Source organism: Phyllobates terribilis, unplaced genomic scaffold (genome assembly GCF_046119375.1).
Source record: "Phyllobates terribilis strain yellow unplaced genomic scaffold, ASM4611937v1 Scaffold_1__5_contigs__length_1240528914, whole genome shotgun sequence".
Taxonomy (NCBI): Eukaryota; Metazoa; Chordata; class Amphibia; order Anura; family Dendrobatidae; genus Phyllobates; species Phyllobates terribilis.
Window position 1 is genome coordinate 1,030,237,041 of NW_027362761.1, and position 21,192 is coordinate 1,030,258,232.

Sequence of the window (21,192 nt, forward strand, 5' to 3'; positions counted from 1 at the left end):
CCCTCCTCTCTAATGCCCAGAGTCAGAATGTAATACGCCAATATAATGACATTATTGTGCTTACTTTGGAGGACCATGGCTGCAGGCAGTTGGCATAGCAACGCACAAGGAAAGCCATTTCCTGGGTAGCGAGAAGGCTTCCTTTTCTAAATAAGAAAGAAATTCCTCTTAGGAAGGGCTCGGCATTGCTGCTTCCTGCCGAAAAAAACAAGGGACTGCAGTGTGTTCTCCTAACCTGCACAGAGCGTGCCGGGCTAGTGATGGACCAGTAAGCCGAATTCTCCCCTTAGTGTCTTCTCTCCTCATATTCTGCAATATTCAACTCACATGAAAGGCGCATTCCTCCAGAATCGCCCCCTCACGCTCTTAACCCTTTCATGTAGCAAAAATGGACAAGTCAGAGAATCCGTGGCGGCAGGCTCCGATCTGTGCTCCAGCAGCTTTTAGAGGGAGGGATTCCTGGGAACACTGGCTCCGAATCAGTCCAATGGAGTCAAGGTAGCGAGTAGCACCAAGTGAGACACCAGCCAAAAAGGTGCTCACTCCATAATCTCCCCCTCCAAAATGAGGAGTGTGGCACACCCAGGCTCTGACACTGCATTGGCACAGTCTACAAGATCCTCACAGCCTGCCATCGCTACCGATGTCCTTCAGCACTTAAAAGGTTAAAAGGCTCTTACCTTGCTGACTTCACCTCTGACTCACTCCCACAGACCCACCAAGGAAAAATCTCCTATTAAATATTCAGCAGGATGGTGGCAGCGCGGCGGTTGCAGGGGCAGAGGGGTATTTTATTGGAGCTGCCAATGGCAGTAAGGGTGAGTGGTAGAAGAGGATAGCAATGCAATGAAACACTGGAACAGGGGTTTGATTTCCTACCACTTATGGAGCTAAACAGGGGCCTTCTTGTTAATTAAGATTTTGCTCCCAAGCATGAAGGCGCAGCACCACTGCTGGTAATTAGTGTTGAGCGAGTATGTTCTCTTAACCCTTTCGCCGAGTACGCTCGAGCCGATCTCCGAGTATTTACAGCTGCTCGGTGATATGATTGAATCGCTCCCGTGTGCATGATTTGCAGCTGTTAGACAGTTTTATTACATGTGAGGAATGTGTAACAGCTGCAAATCATGCACACGGGAGCGATTCAATCATATCACCGAGCAGCTGTAAATACTCGGAGCTCGGCCCGAGCATACTCGGAACAGAACATACTCGCTCAACACTACTGGTAATATCACTGCACTTACATCCTTGTAATCCGAGAGCTTTCATATGTCCGAGATGCCCCATAAAGCAGACATAGTAAATGAGCAGCTCATTATAAGGTGGGGGCTGGGCATAAGACACACTGGACGTGCGCACACCAAGAGGTTACAGAAAATCACAGAAAAAAAGAAAACTCAAGTGTGATTGCCAAGCACAGCCGCCCTCCACTACGTCCTAAGCTGCAGGGTCTGCACCTGCCTGTGCCACAGGAAACAGGGATTTATTCGATTTGTTTTAGAACTCAATTGTGACCACAGTGAGAATGATAGTAGGGGAGTAGTATACTGGAACGGTCACATCTGAGGTTTTTTTGTTTAAGTAGCACAAAACTTAAAAATTAAATAAAACTACTCATAAATGACTAAAAGAAAAAAAAAAGACAAGTTAATGGGCTTTTTTAATGAAAATTACAGCTAATGATGCTAAATATTGGAACTTTTCACAACCCTACTCACAAAGCAGTACCAGATCCATTGTAAGGGTCACATGTCCTCATGCGAGAGAATCGGGCCGATTATGCTACTGTCACATGTCACTCGGATCAAATGCTGTCAGTGTGATCAGACTGTCACCTTCATGAGATCAGAGTCGCTCGCATGAGAGAATTGTATCACAGAAATCGGAGAACTTAATATCTCCATCTTCTCCACTGTCGGAGTCTGCAGATGACATCAGAGTGCAGTCTGATGTTTTACACGCACCCATAGACTTATGTGGGTGGGCGAGGTCCAATTATCAGATGCACTCACAACATTGCCAAATTGGCATGAGAAAAAAAGCGCTGGTCGGCAATGCCCCATAGTATGATTGGTCTGAGCGCTATCTGATAAAACATCGGATAGTACTCGGCCGTGTTCTATTCTTGTGTGACCAAACCATAAAACAGATAACTCTAGCGATCAATGGACCTCGCTGACATACTTTGATGGGAAAAACAGCAAAGCCTTCAAACAAATGTGAATACTGCCTTAGGTTGCATTCACACATTCGTGTGAAAGGTACGTGCACTTTTTTTTTTTTTTTTTCATCAGCACACAGACCCATTGAGTAGAATGGATGCATTCAGAAATTTGTTAAAAAAGCACTCCCACCACATTTTTCATCATCTTCAAGGAAAAGGGGTTGTCCAGTCTAAAATGAGAAGTCTGCACTCACTCTGTGTGACTGCAGACTTATGAAGTCCCCCAGCACAAGCACCGTGCGCTACGAGGATTCACCAGTTTCTGAGCAAGGAAGGCCGGTGATGTACAGTACAGATCAAAAGTTTGGACACACCTTCTCATTTAAAGATTTTTCTGTATTTTCATGACTATGAAAATTGTACATTCACACTAAAGGCATCAAAACTATGAATTAACACATGTGGAATTATATACTAACAAAAAAGTGTGAAACAACTGAAAATATGTCTTATATTCTAGGTTCTTCAAAGTAGCCACCTACTCATCAAGAGAAGGCCAAGAGTGTGCAAAGCAGTCATCAAAGCAAAAGGTGGCTACTTTGAAGAACCTAGAATATAAGACATATTTTCAGTTGTTTCACACTATTTTGTTAACTATATAATTCCACATGTGTTAATTCATAGTTTTGATACCTTCAGTATGAATGTACAATTTTCACAGTCATGAAAATACAGAAAAATCTTTAAATGAGAAGGTGTGTCCAAACTTTTGGTCTGTACTGTATGCAATACGCATACTCCCAGGAAGAAGCAGTCCAGTGGGGATGGCCTCACACCATACAAGTGTATATAGGGAGGCCGCACCCACCACACGGCCACACCATTAGATGTCCGCGCCCTCGCTCCATACACTTTTCATTTTAGACCGGACAACCCCTTTAATATATTGCAGTCATCATATTATACAGCACTGTGTAGTTACAATTGCTCATTCTGTCTTTCTGCCCAGCTAATTCTTCTCTTTTCTCTGCTCTATGTAGAAACTGGAAGTATTTTTCCCTGCAGAAATCATTCCCTTATTCAACTCCTGACTCAGCTGCTCCCTCCTCCCCCCTGCCATTGACTTTTGCAGTGACTCATGAGTCATACAGGGAAAATTGACCTCCTGTTTCTACATAGAGCTTTGAAGGATTCAGCTAGTCTGTTTTTAATCATGTAATTTCATAGACCTAATGGAAAACAGAAGAATTATCTGGGTAGAAAGGCAAAATGAGCAATTGTAAGTACTCAGTGCTGTAGAATATGATGACTGCAATATATTAAGAGGATAAAAGTGCTTCTTTAAAATCAAGGATCCAATGATGAGATCTGATGCTCAAAGCATGTCCCAGTTCTGATCAAATTTTGAGTATCAGAATTAGCCACTACTCAATGGGTCTGTGTGCTGTTCAATTTAAAAATAATTGAATACACAACATTTCAGATGGATCCTTTAGTTACAAAAGGATTTTAAAAAATATAAAAGCTTGCATTAAAGATTAAATGAAAAAAAATGATGTAACAAACAAACAAAATCAAAGTGAAAGAGCAGCAAATTAAAAGCTAATCCATCAGAAAGATCAACCTCCACCCCACACCAACACCTTTATATCTTCTATCTGTTGCTGCATTCTGGAGAAATTAGCATTTTAATTCACATAAAAATGAGGCTTTAGGTGCTCTTGGTGTGACAGAGCACTTAAGGAGCCACTGCATCTGAAGGTTGTTTCCCAATACAGCACAAGCCTCTTCAGATTGATTGATAGCTCACTGACTGTGTGACATCAAGTGCCAGGCAAGGAAATCAGACCGCAAGCAATCAATCCAGCTATATAGGCTGGTGCTGAGTGAGAAAACAACCTCAGGAGGCAGCGGCTCCTTAATTGCTCTGTCACACCCAGAGAAATGAACACAATTTGTATATCAATTATAAATGCAAATTTCTCTGGAATGCAGCAACAGATGGAAGACACAAAAGGTGTTGATGGATTTACATTTTAAAGACATACATGCCCGTATATGTGGGGGGTTTTTGGGTCGGAGGAGAGGTTTATCGAACTGATGGGTGACCTTTAAAGACCCATGACTATAATACCATATATCCAATTTGTCTAGTAGACCATGGAGATAACACACAAGGAATAGGAAAGGGCAGGGTGGTACTAATTGCTAAATATTTTGCTGATGTCAGGAAATAGTTTCCTTCCAGGAAGGTCATATAGATGCTGTTGTTACAAGTTATTGTTTCCACCAACCATTTAATAGTGTTGCCATCACACGTGAAACAAAGTGATAAAAAGTAGGGTAAATAAGAAAAAAAAAAAACATCAAGCCCAATCTATAACCCTACAGTGCTGACCCAGAGGAAGGTCAGATCCTCCAGGAGACGGATGCGGATTGCATTTTATTAGAGGTGCATAATTCCATCCCGACTCCAAATATGACAGGGTAAAACCTTGGATCAATGCTCCATATTTAGAAATCTAGTACATTGGTGAGCTTTTAATTTTGAAGAAAAGCATCCAGGACTCATGAACCCACACGACATGCTGCGACAGAGCGTTGCCTAGTCTCACTGCTTTTACAGTAAAGAATCACAATCCAACGATAATGGTGACACCTATCCTCTACAAACAGAGGATGCCACATTGTCGTTTGTCATGGTAAATAAAAAGCCAAAGAATAAAAGATCATTAGACAAGTCTCTGTACTGCCCATCCATACATTTGTAGATAGGATTGTTCAGGTTGGAAAATATGGCAGTTTAGGAGGGATCCAATTATGTTTCTTGGCACTACAAGTAACAGATTTCCCTTAGTCACCTCGATTGTCCTCTACAACGGCTCTTTGTTTAGCCATGACGATCCTATACAGAGGTGCCCAAAATTATTCGCAATATTCCACTACTTAAAGTCAGTTTCATATAAGCAGAAACAAACCAAACATGGGAACATCTGTTTGTAGGCTATTAGGCCTGTAACATCTATAGAAGTGAATGGGAGCACCAGAATCGGCGTAGTGCTGACCGCTCAAATGTTTCTACAATCCCAACTTCCTAAGCCTAGCATATAGTGACAGATATTGGATTCTCAACCAAGAGGAATGGTATCGCCGAATTATTAATTTATTCACAACATTTTAGGAGGAATAGCAGAGATCGCACAATTCACAGCTATAAGAAAAGACGCTCCAGAATTTTTTTTCCATGGGTAATACAGACATGTCCGATGTGGTGGCGATAGGCCATGTAGACTGCTCTAGAACACAGAATTCCCGCATAATCGATGAACAAAACGGGAATGGTTTTTAATCAAGTTATTTAAAAAACACTATTAAGAATGGACTGCAGAGATCAAGGTTTATCAACAAATTCTCCTATCCTGTTTTTTGGACATCTACTTCATTGCCTCCTAGTTTCTGAACCTGAAGAAACTATTAACAAAAGACTGCTCTAGATTTCACATCACAAGACTATCTACAAGCTAAAGGTCTCACAAACCAGGTTATTTTCTATCACTTGACAGAACATTATCCTTTCCCATCGGAGGGTGGAATAAAGTAGGGCGATAGACCCTGGGTCACTTACTGTAGCTTTAGTGAAACAGTTTTATCTTCTGTATCTCTGCTAGTCTTCTCCATGATGAGCTTCTGCTATGTATCCGTCAATATTAAGGAGCTCCAGCTGCCTCACAGCTTATTAAACTGGCAGTAAGCTTTCACATCCATGGCACATGTGGGGTTAAACTCAGCTAATCAGCGAGAGGACTAGCTGAGCTGCAGAAAATAAAACTGGAATTTCAGCAAAACTACAGCAAGAAACAGAAAGGCTATGTGCACACCTTCTGTATTTACCATTCATGTGAATAGGTGAACAACATTGTAAAAACGTTAAAAGAATTGATATCCTGCAGATTTGAAAAAAAAAACGCTTTGGCAGTTAAAATCTGCAAGGAAAAAATAAGCAGCGTCTGCGTGGGGGCTCAGAAAACTCATTTACTTTGCTGGTACTGTAAAAAGTCGTTTTATCAGTGGTAAAAACACAAAGAAAAAAAAATGTGGCAAAAATCCGCAACATATCAATAAGGGTATGTGATGTGCAGATGACAAGATCGCAGGCAGATTCTGCCTGGAACCTGCTTGAAAAAGAGTCACAAAAAACGAATATAGTGCACAGCAATGTAAAAATGACATTGCTGCGCATATGTTCAGTCTTTTGTTAGTTTTTTCTAATTTTTTCAGGGTTTGGAAACTATGAAGTGGTTTAAAGTAGTAACCTGTTCATTCTTCAGGTGACTTCATTTGGAAGCCGCCTGCTCTTTATAGCTAAACAACAGGTAAAAGACGCCCCGGTGTAGCAAAATAGCCTGCACAGCCGCTTCAGAAAAAAAAAGCTGTTTTGCCTAGGAAAAACCTCAGCAGCACCATCATCAGAACAAAGGTGTCATGTATACATATGCTGATCTCTCCCAATTTAAGCTGCCCTCAGGTTGAGAAGTAAAAACCTGCTGACAGGTTCCCTGTAAATAACAAGCACATGTGACATTTAAAAAAAACTTTCATTTCTCACATGTAATGGTAAAAGAGAAATAAAATAACTCCTATCATTTTTTATGAGATTATTTCTACTGATGGTGGAATACAGTATTGCACACCATCCCGATGCCTATTTACGTCAGTTTTCTGATAACGTCAAGAAGAAAATGACTGGGTCTTTGATCTCAGACCCATCAGCTTTCCCTGGCTGTAGAGACTCGAACATCAATGCTAGTTCACATCCAACAGAGATAGAAAAATGATTTCCTGCAGAAATATTTGTACGGAGAAGGGAGAAGGTCTAGAATGTAAATGTAATCTAAAGATTGACAGCGAAACACCACCTATTGGTTACATTTAGGGATTGGATTTGTGCTGCCCTAGTCCAGTCCTCCATAGCAGCCAGTCTCCCCTCCTGCGCCTGGCATCCACAGCGCCTCTGGTGTACACCAGACCTTATGACATCATGTCATTGTGTGAGGCCATGGCTCTAAGCCTCCTGTCACGGCACCGGGCCTAGAAAGTGCCAAAAGGCACCCAAGATGCCAGTAGTGAAAAATCACAAAATATAAATGAAACATATGAAGTTAGGTAATTCGGTTATCTTTTCTAAAAAGGTGGGCAACAACCAATATGGCCTCCATTACTACTACTAACAAGTCAATCAATTGGTCCTTGTGTAAAGGCCCTTTAAGGCCGGCTTTACATGAGTTTAACGGTCCATAAATGGAATACAACTTCAGGACCAACTGTGGTCTCCTGACCCGAACTCCGTCTCCTAGACATGTATACGAGGCTGTTCGGTTTGGGACAGAAGGCCTGTTTGCTGGTCTGTACACGAACTGGGAAACTCGGATGTATAAAGATGGTCTTACATGGGCCAATACAGACTATGGGGGCAAAGGATTGTTACTTCGATAGCTTGGTCCCCATACAGTTTTACTATTCTCAGCAGTACACCCCGCTTACATAGGGAGATGCGCTGCCATCAAAGATTATTTTTTTTTGCCATGAGATTGATGAATAGAAGATCCCAATGAATTTCACACTAGGTCAATATGGTAAATACTGCAGCTTCCTATGAGAGGATGGTATATAAAAATAGACAATGTTCTCAAAAAATGAAAGCCTCGGTTTGATCCCCCTTTGACTCACATTAGTCCCCAGGCGATGAGTATTCTCTCATGATTAAACTATATTTGGTGCCTGACACAGGGGTCTATGGGTATGTGCACACAATGCAGTTTTTGTGCGTTTTTGATGTGGTAAATCCACGTGGAATTGGCCCCAAAAACGCATTGTAAACCTTATCCCCAGAATTTCCTATGACATTTTGTAAGATCTGTGCACATGATCAGGATTTTTCCTTACAGATTTTCATGTGCGGAAAAAGAAGCAGCATGTCCATTCTTTGTGCATTTTTGCCTGCGCTTTTCCTATACAATCGATAGGAAAAAAGGCATGGCAAATCCGCAGGCTAAAACACACAAACAAACGCATGAAAATGCAAAAAAAAAGTGCGAAATTTCCACAGCGTTTTTGCTGCCAAGAGATACAGAACCTTGTAGAAATTTCTGCAAGCAAATCCTGAACGTGCGCACATAACCTTATGCTTTTGGATAACACATTAGACCCATGGTATGTTAAGGGCATTTGCCAGGCAGTATTAATGAGCAATGATAAATGCTGTCTGCTCTATGATGTAACCTTGTTGCATAGTATAGTCTTCAATAAAATGAGATAGATATATATATATACATATATATATTATTATTATTATTATTATTTTTCAAATAAGACAAGATCAGATCAGCGAATAGCTTGATCACAAGACATATTTACCCGGTCTTACATCAGTGGACTGAGCCATATTGCAAACAAACTGATCATGATGGGTTAACAGGTCTTGGGTTGTGAGTGTATGATCATCACAAGGAGATGATATAACGCCTCCACACCTTTATTATCTTCGCACTGAGCATGTGCAAAGAATAGAGCGATTCATTCTTATGATGCCAGAGACTAGAGAAGTCCGCACTCAAATCAGCTTGTGTGACTCGGCAGAAGTTGTAAGAGGTCTACGGTCATCCCAAAATGACAAAATGAGCTCAGCCATCACACAGAGAAGACTTTATAAAATATTCTATCTATCCATCTAATACATTACTATCAGCACCCTACATAAAATATCATGGTGCTTAGATATGCAGAGATATATAGGTGTATATATATCAATAAAAAAAGATAATGGTGGCTAACAATTATGACATGAAATGCAGTTCTCTTTCCAAGACAACTGAAAAGAACAGCAAATCCCTGAAGACTCCTGTGCTCTGCAGCAAGGATGATGCAACTTGTAAAAATAGACTTGTAGCAGCAGCAGCAGCAGCACTGCCAGAGATCGGTACTGCATGCTAGCCCAGGCCACCCGCTCACCGCACGCTAGCCCAGGCCACCCGCTCACCGCACGCTAGCCCAGGCCACCCGCTCACCGCACGCTAGCCCAGCCCATCCGCTCACCGCACGCTAGCCCAGCCCATCCGCTCACCGCACGCTAGCCCATCCGCTCACCGCACGCTAGCCCAGCCCATCCGCTCACCGCACGCTGGCCCAGCCCATCCGCTCACCGCACGCTGGCCCAGCCCATCCGCTCACCGCACGCTGGCCCAGCCCATCCGCTCACCGCACGCTGGCCCAGCCCATCCGCTCACCGCACGCTGGCCCAGCCCATCCGCTCACCGCACGCTGGCCCAGCCCATCCGCTCACCGCACGCTGGCCCAGCCCATCCGCTCACCGCACGCTAGCCCAGCCCATCCGCTCACCGCACGCTAGCCCAGCCCATCCGCTCACCGCACGCTAGCCCAGCCCATCCGCTCACCGCACGCTAGCCCAGCCCATCCGCTCACCGCACGCTAGCCCAGCCCATCCGCTCACCGCACGCTAGCCCAGCCCATCCGCTCACCGCACGCTAGCCCAGCCCATCCGCTCACCGCACGCTAGCCCAGCCCATCCGCTCACCGCACGCTAGCCCAGCCCATCCGCTCACCGCACGCTAGCCCAGCCCACCCGCTCACTGCACGCTAGCCCAGCCCACCCGCTCACTGCACGCTAGCCCAGCCCACCCGCTCACTGCACGCTAGCCCAGCCCACCCGCTCACTGCACGCTGGCCCAGCCCACCCGCTCACTGCACGCTGGCCCAGCCCACCCGCTCACTGCACGCTGGCCCAGCCCACCCGCTCACTGCACGCTGGCCCAGCCCACCCGCTCACTGCACGCTGGCCCAGCCCATCCGCTCACTACACGCTAGCCCAGCCATCCGCTCACTACACGCTAGCCCAGCCCATCCGCTCACTGCACGCTAGCCCAGCCCATCCGCTCACTGCACGCTAGCCCAGCCCATTCGCTCACTGCACGCTAGCCCAGCCCATCCGCTCACTGCACGCTAGCCCAGCCCATCCGCTCACTGCACGCTAGCCCATCCGCTCACTGCACGCTAGCCCAGCCCATCCGCTCACTGCACGCTAGCCCAGCCCATCCGCTCACTGCACGCTAGCCCAGCCCATCCGCTCACTGCACGCTAGCCCAGCCCATCCGCTCACTGCACGCTAGCCCAGCCCATCCACTCACTGCAGCCAACAACATATCATATGCTACATACTTATAGTATATCAGGTGTGTGCATATTAAATAAAAATATAATATAAAATTTTTTTTTTTCTTTCATAAAGGAAAAAAAAAAAAACCATGAGGCTTTTTCTCATCTTGAAGCTTATTTAGAATACTTCACGGAAGAAAAGAAAGAAAAAAAAAAGTCGATGGATCTCTCCCATGATTAGGTTCACCCAGAGTGCAGTAATCACATTGATGGCCTTTCCTCAGAGGTCACTTAAAAAAAATGAGAAAATTCTAAAATCAATTTGCAGTAAAGTATGTGATCAGAATATTTAAGAAATTCAAAGAGCAATTCTTATAATTGTGAAGAAGATCGACCACCCAGCCAAGAAAAAAAGAGCTGCATTAACAAAAAAAATGGAAGGGTGGTTTTTATAGTAATTTACAGGCATTTTTCTTTGGCTCGATAATGACACGCTCATCAAAATGTATAAAAACCACATGGCAATACCCGGATGGAAGAGATACAAGACTTTCAGTAGTCAGTATAGTGGTCGTCCCTCCTCCTCTCAAAAGTAAGGGGTCTTATGATTTTAAGCCAATACATACTGTACATCTGGAAAACATGTCACCCATGCCAGGACATCCCCAAAAGATAACTAATTTGGGCATAGGGAATGTCAGGACCGGCCCAGATGATAGATTCAGTCCTAGAACCGTTCCCTATAGCGTAGGTATGAGGGGTCTGCCTCATTATCAGCAGGATCCCAGTGTAATAACCCGCTATGGGCATCACCAGCATGGCTGTGCCCCCAGGAGCCCCAGGCCTACACAGGAGCAGAAAGCTGTGACATGACGAGTCTCTTCACAGGTTTTCGCTTCACTTTTCACATCAAACTAGGTTCATTTTCCTTGAATATTTCAGTGTGGATCTTGCAGCTGAGAGTTCACATGGCAACCTGTGCGGAGTACGATGCCCCCCCAGCCTGGCATCACACAGCTACTACCTCACCGCAGAGCCCGCCATGTGCCACATAACACTCAGACGTCCCCACTCAGATTACTTCATACCAGGGTCATTGTGGTGCCCTGGTCCTGTAATGGCAGCCAGTCACCAGCAACATAAGCGTAGGCCGCGCGCTCTCCATTACATGTACTGACAAACCACTGCCCACACCCCTTCAGCATCTGTGGCACAACATGGCGGCCTTCCCCAGCACACACAAGCACGTTCAGTTTGGCCAATAGGAAGAGAATAGTAAGCAGTTGCTACAAACCATCTTTCCAGGAAAATTCATCATCAGCCTGGGAGAGACCCCCATACACAAGATACTGGTCAATACTGATGAATCGGTGGGTTCAGGCGACTTTGCGCCAATGTGTGTGGGCACATCTAGGCACTGGATTAATACTGTGCAAACACATGCCGCTGCCAATGAAACGCTAGGAAATATTCTAGATTATTGGAAGAAAGCACAAGACTATAGCAATACATCTATAATCTTGTCTAAATCTCATCTACATGTAAGACATTCAGATAATTCTTCCAACAGCAGAGGGTACAGAGCCACGCCAATAGCCAGGCGATGAGCCATGACGCTGTAGGGCTGAAGCAAAAGCACTTAATGCCTATAAAGTATCCGGCCACAAGGACAATGGGATTGTCTGTGCACGGGAAAAGCCGAATATATGAATGGGAAGGACAGAAGAGAAGGGACAGAGTGGGAAATATGTCCAAGAAAAGCATCATGTAAATAGAAGTTAATTCATTACATCATTTGATGGACTGGACTCAATCAAATCTTTGAATAAACATTAGATCCTCGTCAGCAAATCCTTGTAATATACAGCCGCGTTCACACATCAGTTTATTTTGGGATGTGTGAAAAACATCATAGAAAAAAAAAAAGGCCATACTTCCCAATAGCGGGTCACAATGCCAATATACTGCAGGATGGGGTTTGACTGACACCTTATACAAGCCTTATTCCTGTGCAGGTTGGGAGGGGTCGTTTCATCAGTATTTTGCACCTGTGCCATCTCAGTCTTTATCAAGAGGCAGCGAAGATTTTCTTTTTCTTTTTTTTCATACGAGAAAAACGAGATGCAACAAGACTTGTAAAATCTGACACTGACCAAAACTGTGCCCAGCACACGGGGAAAAAAAAACACACACCATTATTATCATGTATGAGAAAAAAAACTAATGTGTGAAACTGGATTAAATCCAAAGCATCAATCACAAATGTCTATGGGAGGTAATGTGGGGTCTGATGTTTGCAGCAGAAAGTACAGCCAGACACACGAGAAACAACTACAGGTCCGATCACTTTTTTAAACTTTTCCACTAAAATCGCAGCTGAAAAACTTTCCATTATACAGAAGTGGATCTCCATGTTCAATTTACATGTAGTAGAAATAAAACAAGGGTCTTCTGCGGTATTTCGTGGTTGTTAAAGGGGGTTTACCCAAAATGACAAGTTACTCCCTATCTAGAACAGGGCTCCGGTACAGTTTCCCCGGAGCAGGGCCCTACAGATGACTTGTGATAATTGGGAACCTTTAGAGGGGTTTTCCACTACGTTATTGATTACCTACAGTGCCTAGAAGTAGTATTCAACCCCCTGCAGATTTAGCTGGTTGACACATGCGGAATTAACTTGGCATTGTGACATTTGTACTGTAGATCAGCCTGGAAGTGGGAAATGCACTGCAGCAAATTTTTTTTTTTTTTTTTTTTAGAAACGTTAAAAGTTAATTCAGAGTGTCATTTATTATTCAACCCATCAAACCACAAGAATTCTGTTTGGTCCCCCTAAAGTATTAAGAAGTAGTTCAGGCACCAAGAATAATGAGCTTCACAGGTGTGGATTAAAGATCTCTTTTGCCAGCCTTTTCTGACTATCTAAGACCCTCCCCAAACTTGTGAACAGCACTCAGACATGGTCAACATGGGAAAGACAAAGGAGCATTCCAAGGCCATCAGAGACAAGATCGTGGAGGGTCACAAGGCTGGCAAGGGGTACAAAACCCTTTCCAAGGAGTTGGGCCTACCTGTCTCCACTGTTGGGAGCATCATCCGTAAGTGGAAGGCTTATGGAACTACTGTTAGCCTTCCACGGCCAGGACAGCCTTTGAAAGTGTCCTCCCGTGCCGAGGCCAGGCTTGTCCGAAGAGTCAAGGCTAACCCAAGGACAACAAGGAAGGAGCTCCGGGAAGATCTCATGGCAGTGGGGACATTGGTTTCAGTCAATACCATAAGTAACGTACTCCACCGCAATGGTCTCCGTTCCAGACGAGCCCATAAGGTACCTTTACTTTCAAAGCGTCATGTCAAGGCTCGTCTACAGTTTGCTCATGATCACTTGGAGGACTGTGAGACAGACTGGTTCAAGGTTCTATGGTCTGATGAGACCAAGATCGAGATCTTTGGTGCCAACCACACACGTGACGTTTGGAGACTGGATGACACTGCATACGACCCCAAGAATACCATCCCTACAGTCAAGCATGGTGGTGGCAGCATCATGCTGTGGGGTTGTTTCTCTGCCAAGGGGCCTGGCCATCTGGTCCGCATCCATGGGAAGATGGATAGCACGGCCTACCTGGAGATTTTGGCCAAGAACCTCCGCTCCTCCATCAAGGATCTTAAGATAGGTCGTAATTTCATCTTCCAACAAGACAACGACCCAAAGCACACAGCCAAGAAAACCAAGGCCTGGTTCAATAGGGAAAAAGTCAAGGTGTTGGAGTGGCCTAGTCAGTCTCCTGACCTTAACCCAATTGAAAACTTGTGGAAGGAGCTCAAGAATAAAGTCCACATGAGAGACCCAAAGAACCTAGATAACTTGGAGAAGATCTGCATGGAGGAGTGGGCCAAGATAACTCCACAGACCTGTGCCGGCCTGATCAGGTCTTATAAAAGACGATTATTAGCTGTAATTGCAAACAAGGGTTATTCCACAAAATATTAAACATAGGGGTTGTATAATAATTGACCCACACTTTTATGTTTAAAATTTAATGAAATTCAACTGAGCAACATAACTTTTTGGTTTGTAAGATTTATGCTTCTGTTCATAAAACCTACTCTCGTTTGCAGTTTGAAGGCTCTAACTTATTTGCATCTTATCAAACCAGCTAAATCTGCAGGGGGTTGAATACTACTTGTAGGCACTGTATCCCGCAGTGGCCTGAATGAAACTGCGTATAGAGCAAAAAACCACAGCGCCATGCACCGTTTAGTGGCGGCTCCCAGGTACAGCAGATCAGTTCCTGTGATATCAAATCGGTGGGAACTTAACACTGTGTACCCCACCAATCAGTGGTTACTAGTTCCAGCTGGATGTAAAGTGGATGTATGGAGCAGAACAATTAAATCTGCAGTACTGGGGAGCGGCTGCTACAGAAACTGGTAACAGCTGGTCAGTGGGGGCTCAAGTTTTTGGACCAACACTAATCAGATCTTGAGGACGTATTCCCTTTAATCCCTGCAGATTACCTTTTATTTGGATTTTTCCCACACTGATAGGGGTTTGGTTATTTTTTTTTAAGCCAAGTGGCCAAAGCACAGGTATAACCGCTACAGCAACACTAGAATACAGTGCCTTTTCTCCGAGATACGGGACACCAGAGCGCTCACGTCCCCTGCATTTTCAGCATAACAATTGTACAACTGAGGCAGCTTGCACGGAGTAATGACCATTACAACTTTCAAATATTAATTATAATGATTCTATACAAAGCAATGTTATCAGTGGCACAGCTGGCATCATTGGCACATTTATTGCCAGACATGCCCAGTCACAGGAGGCCACCACTAGGCTGTAAGGACCCTCCCCACTGGCAGTACACATATCCATTAGATCATCTGCAACAATTTGCCAAAAATTATAATGACAACAAGCCACGAATCAGTTATTTTTGTTGCCCATAAGTCTCTTTGTTCTCCCTGTGTTTGCATGGATTTCCTCCAGGATCTCAGATTTCCTCCCAGCATCGGGATCCAAGGGGTAAAGTTTCTCCTTGTACAGAGTGACAAACCAAACCTAGCGTGCCAAAGTGAGGAGACTTTTAAGCCTTGCAATGCTCCTCTGGGAAATTAAATATGCAAATTGTCTCTTCAGAGAGGAAGAGGACTAGAACTCTAGTGCCACCTATTGGAAGTGGCAAGCCTAAAAGTCAATATGGGTCCTTTAATGAGTCTTGTCACATGACTGCGGATAAAACCCAAATCAGAATAGAGTTCTAGTCCTCTTCCTCTCTGAAGAGAGAATTTGCATATTTAACCTCCCAGACGCCAAAGACATACTGATAAGGAATTTAGATTGAGTGCCAATGGGGCAGTGAGTGATGACAATGTACGGCACTGCAGAATACGTTGGCACTGTAAATATATATATAAGTGTCTAAACATATAACTGTCCTATGCCATATATATTTACCTGTGAATCTGGCAAACTATATTGAATGAAATTTTACTTAAAAAGAGGTGCGGTAAAAAGTTATCAACTATCCACAGAATAGATAATCACCTATTGATCGGGGAGTCCGACCAATGGGTCAGACCAGGGAACATTTATCCCTGTTAGAATGGCTCAACAGAGCACATGCTCAGCCGCTGCTCTATTCATTCCCTATGGAGCGGCTGAGCACTGGGTTCTTTCTTTTTTGGAAGCCCCCATACAAAAACAACAATGCGACAGTCTGACATCAGATCTGGGTCTCTGTTTTGTTATGGAAATATAAATGTCCTATTGGGCATCGTTGCAGGTCCCAGTGGTTAGACCCCCCCAATAATCAGCAAGATATCACCTATCCTGTAAGTAGGTGATAACTTGTCTTCATGCGACAACCCCTTAAAAACTGTCTCCGTTGACCGCTGGTTTATACAAGTCTGACCCATACTGCTGCCACAAGCAACAGATACGAGGTTTTTCTATACAGAAAGCAGTCACCCAGCAGATTGCAGGAGTGTGTATGAAGGGGGAGTACTAAACTATTTTTATGAAATCTATAAAATATAGAAGAAACTCTTCATATGTTACTTAGATGATAAAGAGCAAAGTTCTAACCATATAAATGTAATTTTTGCTGCTCGGCCCGTGGGCGAAAGGTCGGGAAGTCTATAAAACATCTGCTAATACAGTATAGTGGCTGCACACCACAGCTTTGGGTACAGCTAGTGCTGACATTTCCCAACAACTAATAAAAACACAAATTCACTGGTGATGCGACCCGGGAGCGGGGTCAGAGGCACAACAATGTGCAGTTTATTATTTATTTATACGACTGTAATCCATCACATTAGCTCAGGGTGACTACATGTAATTGGCTACAGCCCCTTCTTTTCATGCTTTTATGACACCATCCGCCTTCTCAATGGGTCCACACAATCCAACCAGCATGGACATTCACATTTCATATATCTCATCTGCCAGTGGTAGTGAGCACAGAAGTAATTACATGAAGAAGAAAAAAATGACTACCTACCATTTAGTCCTAAAATATAAGACGTGACCCACACAAGAAGGAAGTATATGCATATAGAGCTAATATAAACTATTCAGCCCATCGGTTTGTGATTTCAGGTCTATTCCACAGCACAGACCAAACCTATCCCGAAATACGGGAGTTCATGCAACCAGTAGATCTACTTTCCCTTTCAGAATGGTTATTAAAGAGAATCTGTCACTAGGTTTATGCTATGTAATCTGAGAGCAGCATGGTGTAAGGGGCAGAGACCCCGAGAGTCTAGCAATGCATCACTTACCGGGCATCTTGCTGAACTTTTGATAAAATCACAGTTTTCTCTGCGTACATCTAGAAGTTCTCTGAATGCTGAGCTCTGTATAACCCCGGCCACTCCATTGATTGGCAGCTTTTGTGGACTGGCAAAAACCTGCCAATCACTGATGGGGGTGGGGTTACACAGAGGAGGAGGACTACACCACATGAGAGTGCTCTAGTGAATCTCCTGGTGAGAAAACACGGATTTTATTGAGACTGCAATACACAGTCCAGTAAGTGATACATTGCTAAAATCAGGGTCTCTGCCCCTACATCATGCTGATCTCAGATTTAATAGAAAAAACCTGCCAACAGATTACCTTTTAAAGAGGTTGTCAGGCACTGCCCACTTCTGCATCGGGTGAGCAACACCAACATTATAACCCCATATATCCTACAATCATGCATAAGTCTTGGCAGGAACATGGGGTCATATCATCATCAGCACACCTTATGTAGTAGAGGTGAATGGCACCAGAAAACAGGGCTGTGGAGTTGGTAAGTAAACCTCCAACTCCTCAATTTCCATGACACCGACTCCACGACTCCCTCATACATGGCTGATGTTTAAGTGATAAATTTACGGTAGCACAGATTCATCTCAGCTAAACGTCTAGACCCTTAGATCAGGAATAGGACAGACATTTATAGGACATTACATAACTTTCCCAAATTCTTATGAACAAAATATTCCCCACAAACTGCATTGAACTACTGTACCCAATTTATTATATTTATTAGGAGTTGAAGTTGATCCATTTTATACCAACTCCAACAAAATGGGCTCTGACTCCACAGCCCTGCCAGAAAAACCCTGTAAACACGACCCTTTCACAAAGGCTTTAAAAAAAAAAAAAAAAAAAAAAAAAAAAACATTTTTGGGTTGTATATATCGCATGTAAATTGGCATGTGGCAGAATTAAAATCTACATCACAGGTCATTCTTTTTTATTTTTGCTGCATTTATTGTTATAAATAGGGTCATAAAATAAAACACCAGGTAAAATAAAACTTTACATTTGCATTGCATGTGCAATTTATATGCATTCATCAACTGGATCCAAAAAGAAGACAATAGAAAGTATGATAACTAATATTTCTAGTGACAAAATCGAAAAGAAAGTATCTTAAAGGAGTTGTCTGGCTTGGTTGTCCTGCAATGAGGTAACAAGGAGCGTCTCTAGGGATATGTACAATTTTTTGGAGGCGGTCTGCCTCAAAAAACACCTGAAAGATCACCCTATTAATTTCTATTGTAAAACCACTTTACTGCTATATATCCAGTCTTTTTCCCCCTTCAGGTTATGAAAAATGCCTTCCGGGAGGAAAACAGTGCATATCACTTCTATAAAGGGAGTCTGTCACTCCCAAAATGCATTTTAAATGGGCTGTACAGTGTTGTAGTAAGCTTAGCCCCTATAACAAGCACACAAGTACTGTACCCGATACTGGCACAGTGTCTGAGAACAGAACTGGCCAGAGTTCAGTGCACCATTATGCCTCCTCATTTACATACTGGCAGCCTTCCTCTGCTTCTGATTGGCAGTACTTCCTTCCCAGAATGACCACTGTCTGGATGATGCCAGAGTGTGCGCGTGCACACTGTCCGCTGCTGTGGCAGGCCGCCTGCACACAGACACCGCCTCCTGCTGACGCTGATCGCTGCACCAATACAAAGTGTAGCTGGCGGCTTCAAGGGAGAGGAGAGGACGGAGAGCAAATATGTGCCGCTCCGGAGCTTACACCATCACAGGATGGGGGATCATCCCCACTGCCATTATCACTGGTGGCAGTGCGGATAACCACTCAGTCCCTTTAAGTGGCTCATGATGGAGAACGTTCCCAGCTAGGCACTGTCCAATCAAAAGGCCGTAAGAAATGCTTCAGGAAACAAAACTTGCTTAAGGAGCGTGTCCTGAAGCGGTTCCCACTAAAAAATTTGTAGTCTTTGACCACACCAAAAATGACTCTGTATGCACATAGCCCAACTCGCCGTCATTACAAGGACAGCCCATTAATAAGAAGAGGAACTGTGTAATGCTACAATTTCCCCGGAGGTGGCGCTCCAAGGAGATTTAACACTCCATGCGGGGTCTCCTCCAAATTACATCTGACTGCTGAGCTGATCATACATTGTGATCCGCATGTTGTCAGGGCATCCTTCAATCAAGTAAGGACTGTCCAAGCAGAGAACCTCTTTAATTTGGAGGGGCTTTAAATAATCACCGTATAATCAAACGTAGACCAAACGTTGATTTAACACTGAGAGCTGGCAGCACAGCTTCTGCTTATAAGCCCTACGCCACAAACAGGCAAATTCTGACACTAGACGCTGATGAACATTCTGCATATATGAGTTAATGGGAACCTGTCACAAGTTACAGTACAGGGGGAGGGTAGTGCACGGATATATGAAATGTGGAATAGAGTCCGCATAACTTGTATTTTTCTTCTTTCATCCCAGCTGGCGGTCTTACTCATTGACTGCCATGTCAGTATGTAATTTCTTACAGGGACGGCTGTCGGTCATTGATTAAGACCCCAGAAAACAGAGATTTCAATCAATAAATGACAAGTTCTACTGAATCATTTCCTACAAAATCACATATCAATCTGATCAGCTCCCCCTGACTATATCCCACGTCATCTTCCATGGCGGGTTCCCGTTAACCTTTACACTGCAGGCACATAAAGAGAACATATGATTACAGGAAAGCAGTAAGGCCTGGCCCACAAGCTGCTGATCAGTGGTGAAAATGGGTGGGTGACGTTCTTTACAGTAAGTGACATTTGCTTTATTACTCGCGAATAATCCAAATTTTGCACCTTGTGTCATGTATAATTCAATGTGGTGGAAACAAGGTCCTATAATTTAGAATGAAAATGTAACTTGTCAATAAGAATTTAGAAATTCCCATTGATTACAACTCTAGTAAAAAAGCAGCAAAACCACCACTAATGCACCATGTGTGATCGCAGCCTTACATCTGACCAGCGGGAGCTTGATCTCATGACAAGACATGTAACGGTTACAATACCTGAGGTTTAGAGCTTTCCTGCGAGCCAAAATGAAATGAATGCCATAAGAAAGGAAAGGAAAAGATGAGCATTACCAAGACATGCTATTAAATATCCCATCAATATGACGTTCATGTGAAGGGCATGTTAATGAGAACCTCCTACAGGCTACTGGAAACATCTAGGGAGGCATGCAATCACCAGATACTGGGCCGGGAACAGCCATGCTCTAAATGGCTAGACAGAGCCTCATGAAGTCATCTAAATCAGGAACATCTACTAACAGTAAGGTCCATAACAAGTGGAACAAGCTTAGGTCGTATGGACATTTTCAGGGCACATTTTTTTTGCACTACAAGGAAATTATCAGCAGGTAGTCAAAGAGCACCATGGTGTGGGGGCAGTGTCGCTTACTGGGAGGTGTGGATTTTTTTTTTTCAATTAAATCAGTGTTTTATCAGCAGCAGATTATCACTACAGGACTAGGTGTCTCCTGCCTTCTAGTCTATTGCTCTGCGTAACCCACAAGAAGCTGCCAATCAGTGGCGGGGGCGGGGTTATACACAGCCCAGCATTCTGAGCACTGCTAGATCTGAAGTAATGCGTTTGTCAAAATGACAGCAAGTCACATATTGCTGAAATCAGGGTCTTAGTCCCTACATTATGCTGCTCTCAGACAATTACATAGCAAAAAACAGCAGACAGATTCCCTTTAAATGCACATATTGGGCTACAAATCTTTTTGCAATTGGGCTCATTTAAAGTTTTTGCACGGTTTGTATTTTACATGTTTCCCTTCTCATTCCTGGCTTTAGAGTGAGTTAAATGGGCATCTGTTAGTGAGCGCACTCTGATGGGGAGCCCTTTTCTGAGCTCCTCCCACCTGAGCTCCTCCCACAAACCATACCCAAGTTGAGCTAAACTTCTATTTCGTCATAGATCAACAAAAGTATAGTTAAGACAGAGGTAAAAGTTACAAATTCAGCTAGAAAAAGCGGATGACAGATTCCTAGTGAATAGGGATGAGCGAGC

At 43.8% G+C, this 21,192-nt stretch overlaps 1 protein-coding gene across 18 annotated transcripts in view; it reads right to left on the minus strand.

The window, feature by feature from the left end:
• LOC141157366 (rap guanine nucleotide exchange factor 2) overlaps positions 1 to 21,192 on the minus strand; it is a 238,778-nt gene that overhangs the window by 61,648 nt on the left and 155,938 nt on the right. For 12 of the 18 annotated variants that reach the window (XM_073644550.1, XM_073644540.1, XM_073644614.1 and 9 more), the window contains one exon: positions 20,181 to 20,198. The exons of 3 other annotated variants lie outside the window; for them this stretch is intronic. In XM_073644550.1, coding sequence (XP_073500651.1) covers positions 20,181 to 20,198 — 18 coding nt within the window. Of the gene's footprint in view, positions 1 to 64; positions 147 to 235; positions 580 to 20,180; positions 20,199 to 21,192 lie in introns of those variants that run through there. 3 more of the 18 variants (XM_073644661.1, XM_073644650.1, XM_073644680.1) reach the window with 2 other exon arrangements.